The sequence below is a fragment of the Caloenas nicobarica genome, chromosome Z (genome assembly GCF_036013445.1).
Source record: "Caloenas nicobarica isolate bCalNic1 chromosome Z, bCalNic1.hap1, whole genome shotgun sequence".
NCBI lineage: Eukaryota > Metazoa > Chordata > Aves > Columbiformes > Columbidae > Caloenas > Caloenas nicobarica.
Window position 1 is genome coordinate 86,256,471 of NC_088284.1, and position 6,509 is coordinate 86,262,979.

The 6,509-nt window shown below is 38.9% G+C and overlaps 1 protein-coding gene across 1 annotated transcript in view; it reads left to right on the top strand.

Annotated features, from left to right (window-relative positions):
* The window catches only part of PTPRC (protein tyrosine phosphatase receptor type C), a 64,076-nt gene extending 57,876 nt beyond the window's left edge, over window positions 1–6,200 (top strand). Inside the window, exons 24-31 of the mRNA XM_065656500.1 lie at window positions 218–367; window positions 801–891; window positions 1,260–1,393; window positions 2,401–2,535; window positions 2,851–2,973; window positions 3,393–3,571; window positions 4,238–4,373; window positions 5,825–6,200. Coding sequence (XP_065512572.1) covers window positions 218–367; window positions 801–891; window positions 1,260–1,393; window positions 2,401–2,535; window positions 2,851–2,973; window positions 3,393–3,571; window positions 4,238–4,373; window positions 5,825–6,097 — 1,221 coding nt within the window. The 3' untranslated portion in view covers window positions 6,098–6,200. The remainder of the gene's footprint in view (window positions 1–217; window positions 368–800; window positions 892–1,259; window positions 1,394–2,400; window positions 2,536–2,850; window positions 2,974–3,392; window positions 3,572–4,237; window positions 4,374–5,824) is intronic.
* The last annotated feature ends 309 nt before the right edge of the window (window positions 6,201–6,509 follow it).

Below are 6,509 nucleotides of genomic sequence, written 5' to 3' on the forward strand. Positions count from 1 at the left end.
AGAACACTTTTCATCCAACACACTAAACATGCTCTAAAATTTCTAGTTTGGAAGCCGCTCTGATTTGTAATACTTTTATTTAATGATAATGGTTAATGTTGTTAACACTAATGACATAATGGGAGTAATGGTTTCTTACAATGGTTTTAAAAAGTAATGATTTTTTTTAACCTCTTCAATAACTTCATTTTTAAACCCTTCAAATGGGAAACACCAGTCACAGTACATCCTTATCCATCAAGCGCTAGTGGAATACAATCAGTATGGAGAAACAGAGGTCAGTCTCTCGGAACTGCATTCCTATCTTAACAATCTGAAAAGAAAAGATCCTCCAAGTGATCCTTCTCTGCTGGAGGCAGAGTTTCAGGTAAATCAGCGTTACATTCTAGTGCCCTTACCTCTCACTTACATTAGAAAGTGTCCTGCATAATAGTCGTGGGAGAGATACCATACATAATAGAGCACTTCAGTGCTATTTTATTTCTCTGACACAGAAGCAGTAGGTAAAGCTGAAAAAAGCTGTAATTAATAAAATTTTATTTCTGCATTTGATGTTAATATTCTTAACAAGGTTGGGGAGCATAGAACAGTTAATTGTGTCTATGTGCGTGGTTTCTTGCACTATTGTTCATGCTATAGCAGACATTTTTAAAGTATAGTCCAGATGTGACCAAAGTTTAAAGAATTGAAGTAAGAAGTGAGGCACTGGGAGATGAAGGCTAGGTGTGGGTGTCCAGAGGGGACAGTGATCCCAGGAACCATTTTAATCAAGCTTAACCCCAAACATCCTCTTTCTTTAGAGATTACCTTCCTATAGGGGCTGGCGGACACAGAACACTGGGAATCGTGAAGAAAATAGAAGCAAAAATAGGAATGCTAACATAATTCCATGTGAGTGTTTTCCAGGAACCTTCCCTTATTTTATCTGTTATCTTCTATAAGAAAACCGACTAAATTTTGAAAAAATGAGGACGGTAGATTACCTTACTGAAATATATTTGATTGATTAATTTTCTCAACACTGTAATATTAGAAACTTCTCACAGTGTTTTACAAAAGAAGACATGGAGTTTTAAAAACATGAATTATTGGGCGTGTTTAAGTTTATTTCAAATAAAGTGGCCTTTGTTCTGCAGTCTGTTGTGAAATGACTGGCCTTTTTCTATCCGTTTTCTCCTCCGCACGTGCGGGGAGAGCCCCCTTCTAATGCCGTACCTGAGCAGCAGCGTGGCATGACGGTGACACTTTGTCTCATGCAGATGACTTTAACCGAGTGCCCATCAGGCACGACGATGAATGCAGCAAGGAAGGTGAACATGATTCAGATGATTCCTCAGATGAGGACAGTGACTGTGAGGAATCGAGCAAATACATCAATGCTTCCTTCATAACTGTATGTATTTTGAGTATCCACTATAAGTATTTCACAAACTTTCAGATCAAACAATATTCTAGCTTGAGCCCTTATTCTCTTTTTGGCTTTACAAATAGAACAGGATTTACCTGAATAAGGGAGAAAGATCTGTCAGTTGATTGGCAAATCCATTTATAGTTCTCATCATCAAAATCTACATTTTGCAGCAGTTATGCGTCTTTTTCCCTTACATGGTCTTGTGCAATGTCAGCTAGTGAAAAGAAACACAGAAACAGTTTTTTTGTTTTGCATGTGCGTGTCTGTGTTATGTTTAAAAGCACTAGCTTTCATGCTGGCCTCACGATGACATATATTTCTATTAGTGGGCATCTGTCTATGTACAAGTTGATCTGTATTAATATTTTCCCTGTTAGTGAAATGTGAGTATAGTTATTCACATATACGAAACCCTGTAAGTGATCAGTTTTTTGGTATCCTATATACTCCCAAAAGAAGGAGAGCAGTTATTGGTCACTAATGAAGTAACTGATTTTAATGGACTTACTAGCTAAATTGTATTTACCTGAATCCTTTAAAATGCTGCACAGTTAGGATATATATTCAGAGTAAATTTATTTTTACTTTTGGTTAGGTCGGCGTGAACTGAGTCATGCACCAACTTTGTGTGGTATAAACTCATTTTTTTGGTGATCAAATTAAAAAGCTGTTTAGAATTAAATGTTTCAGCCCTTAAAAATATGCTTTGCAGGAAATGGCAGGGAGAGATCTCACCCACTGCAGGATGAGGATACCTTGTTGTCAATCTGGAAGTGATAGTGTTGTTAGGAGGACTGAGTTTAATGCCATTTGGCACCTAGAATTCCTGTAAGATCATTGCCCACTGTGATAGGCATGTTTTCCCTATAAACAAAAGGGTTCATTAGTTTATTTCACTGGGTATTCTTTAAATGGCAATGAGTTCTGTTGCTTGACAATCACAGTTCAAACGAATTTAATAAAAAAAATATTAAAAATGTCTTTTATAGGGTTACTGGGGTCCGAAAGCCATGATTGCAACACAGGGACCACTGCAGGAAACTATCTGTGACTTCTGGCAAATGGTCTTCCAAAGAAAAGTCAAAGTCATTGTTATGCTGACAGAGCTGAAAGAAGGAGATCAGGTAAGGGCATTGTCTTCACACTGACACATTAAGGGTCCTCTACATGCAAAACCACTGCACTGCACTCTCCATTCCCTTCCTCCAGTTAAGCGTGTTTCATGGGATGAGGAATTTGGATTTCCAACATAATTTCTTCTATTATTTACTTAGTTTACTTTCTAATGAAGTTTTGGGGGGAAGCGTATGATGCTATATTTTGAAATATAACAGCACTCCTCCTACTTTAAAGTCAATACATTCTGTAAGTGCACGTGAAAGATAAAATAAAAGGAAGTTTGAATGGTAAGCACTGACTTGTACTTTTATCCATTTTAGGAGCTCTGTGCACAGTACTGGGGAGAAGGAAAACAAACATATGATGGCATAGAAGTTCAAATGACAGATGTCAACTGTTGTCCTAGCTATACCATACGTGCATTTGATGTTACGCATCTGAAGGTAAAAGTTTCTTTGCAAATTCCAAAAGGAAGATTTTAAATTTGTTTCCCTTTTATAAACTTAGTCTAAAGAAAGAGAAGGGACAGTTCCCACTGCACTTACCTCCTGCTCTACGAAATGCAAATATTTTTGTCTTCCAGATCAGCAGCCAATCATGATAAATGCTATAAATTTTGTCAGATTTTCCATTTACTGAATTGTTGAGATGGTGGTATTGGAGTCTCAGGCAGTCAGCTGTCTTTCACACTTTAGGCAAAGTGTGGATGTCTACCTACCTCATATTCATGAGGCAGACCTCGCATCACCATGCAGTTCCTCAGGAGTATCATTTTTCTGTTGTAAATCAGCGGCAATAGATATACTACTTGAATCTTTATTTTAACCTGAACATTGACTACATCTCCACTGTTGTTTTTCAGACGAAAGAAACACAGAAGGTGTATCAGTATCAGTATCACAAATGGAGTGGCTTGGATGTTCCAGAAAACCCCAAAGATTTAGTTGGCATGATTCTCAACCTTAAACAAAAAGTCCCAGCCAGAGCAGTCACCGAGGACAACAGGAGTACCCGCAGTGTCCCGCTCGTCATCCACTGCTGGTGGGTCTGAATTCAGCACATACCTTAGCCTAGCTCTAAGTTCTGGATATACATAGCAACCACAATTCTGGGATGCCTTCCTTTTCCCACAAACCTTTCCATGTGTCTGGAGACTCCGCTCTCCCTAGCAGATTCCTTAAATTGCTCAAGCTTGACCTTTTTGATTGTAGTGTTGAAAAGTGAACACGCTTCGGCAAGTGTGGGCATGGAGTAGGTGGTCAGAGCTGGCTGCTGCCGCCTGGTACACACGTTTGAGAAGAAATGCTTGGTCAGAGTGCTCTTGTAGCGCACTACTAATGAGGATCTAGCAGAGCTTTTAGGTTCGTCTCTCGCCCCAGTACGTAAGCCCACTTTTTTTAGGACCATTTCCAGGAATAGGCTTGCATACCACCTAAAGTGGAGGATAATCCTGCTAAACAATTGTTGAGACTGTAAATCTGAAGCTTTTCTCTTTCCCGTTAGGTAGCCATGTGAGATCCAGGTAGTCTCTAGATAAACTGTGTCTTGTGTATACAGATATTCTTAATAGTAACAATTTCAATCCAGTAAAAAATGTTTTGGAAATGTAATTCATTATGTAGACTTTAAAATATATCTAACATTTAGTCAGAGGACTTGCTGATTTTATATGTTAAATTTGAATGTACGTTTTATATCACCTTCTAGTGATGGATCACAGCAGACTGGTGTATTTTGTGCTTTAATGACCCTCTTGGAAAGTGCAGAAATAGAAGAAGTAATAGATGTTTTCCAAGTAGTAAAAGCTCTTCGTCGCACCAGGCTGGGAATGGTCTCCACCTTTGTAAGTAAATTTTGCAAATTACCAGAAGAAATTATGAGATTACTTATCACGGTTACTAATATCCTCATAACCTTATGCATCATTCCTGCATAGGGAACACTAATTCTAATCAGGATGTTCACTGCCACTCGCCACTACTTGGGAATTGGCCATTACTGCTAAGAATGAAGGAGTCTGTGAGATGTCCAGAGCTGTAATTCTGCAACACCTTTGTGGGAGGGTGCATATTAAAAAATTACAGATTGCACAAATTGATGCTTCTGACGTTGCTTCAGGGACATACGTGCACAGTGTGCCTTCACTTCTGCAGTTAGGAGGCTAACTCCCATTTCACAGCCTGGCAGCCACTCACTTGTGTTGTTTGGATCACTCCAGGGGAACTGTGTCTCTGTGGCAAACACTGTGCATTTGCTGATGTCGTGGTTTGATTGCGGGGTGACAATAAAACCGTGGCAGATGTATTGTTAACCCCCTCTCCCCCCCCTTTCCCCTTCAGCCTCTCCCTCTCCCCCCTTCCCACTAAGGGCAGGCGATTGGGAGGGAAAGGAGGACAGAGAGAAGAGAGTTGGAAAAATTTAAAAATGTTTTACTAATGCTACCAATAAAAATAGAGAAAATAATACAAAATATACAAAACCAATCTTGAAAGTCCTAGGAACTGCTCTGGCAGATGTAGGGCCGGCACCCGAAGTCCTGGACTGGACTCTGCAGCCAACCGGAGCTGGATTCAGTCTGTCACTAGGCCTCCGTTCGCAGGGACAACTCGCAAGGTCCTCTCCCAATGTCGGCCATAAGGAAAAGGGACGAGATCCTCGTGATCCCCCACTTTTGTATGAAGTATGACGTGAATGGGATGGAATACTTTAGTTGGTCAATTTTCAGTTCACTTCCTGCTTGCACATCTCGTGGGATGCATCATTATCAATGACCTTGCATTCCATTGCTATGTCTACCAAAACATGTATCTAACTTTCAGGAAAACTGCAGTTAGTAAGAAGACTTTAGCTGACAGGGAAATTCACTAAAAGAGAAACTTGTTTTTAACAAAACCAGGACAGCTAACAAACCAGAACTAGGAGTCATCAATATGCGGCAGGTTAATAGATGACTCTCGTAAACTCCTTACAAAACGTGTTGTTTACAACTTAGGTCCTCTAAAAAAGGGTATTTTTGATACTTTGTGAGTGAAGAGGGTACTGAGTGACTCAACTTGGAACATCCGATGCAGGTAGTTACAGAGACATTAGACGCACATGAAGTCAGAATAAACTGCAAAAGCAATGCTCTGTACACCTGTGGAACTGTGGAAGCTGTTTTATATGCTTTATATGCAGTCTTACATGTTCGACTACGTGTTATGTTTCTAAAATTCAAGAAAACAGAGAAAGAGTGGGTTTAGTCTTGAGCTCTGAGCATTCCATTCATACTAACTTCTTCTCTTTATATTTAAGGAACATTACCAATTTCTGTATGACACCATTGCCAGTACCTACCCTGCACAGAATGGACAAATAAAGAAGAATAGCCAGCAGGAAGATAAAATTGAATTTTGCAGTGAAGTAGAAAAAACAGATCAGGAAACTGATTTGATCACTATTGACCTTACTCCATCAACACCAGCGGAAAATGAGCCTTCTGAAGTATGTGATGATTCTAATGCTGCAGATAGCACTAAGGGAACAGAAAGCTCTACAAATGGCCCCACAACTCCAGTTCTAACTTAGAGGCTATGCTAAAAAAAAAAAAAAAAAAAAAAAAAGAAGTGCTTTTTCATGTGCAAAAATCTTAATATAAGAAGTATAAGATTTCTTCCTCTTCCCACCTGTTTTTTAGGAAACATTTATTGTGGTACCAGTTTTTCAAAGGTACAAATTTAAAGAAATACTTGAAACTTTTAGAGAGCGACAAAGAACTGTGAAAGTTTAATTTTTATGTAGATTTGCATTTAATACTTCTTCGTAAACCTTTTCAACTATTTTTATACTTTTTCTTTTAAAAATATGTACAGTGTAATACTATGCTGGACAGTGGGAAGGAATTTTTTTTACTTCTATTACAAGGAGAAAAGCAACTCAGAACAACAAGGTTAGTGTGTTGCAAAAACAGGTCTGTCTTCAAAACTATTGGCAAGTAAAT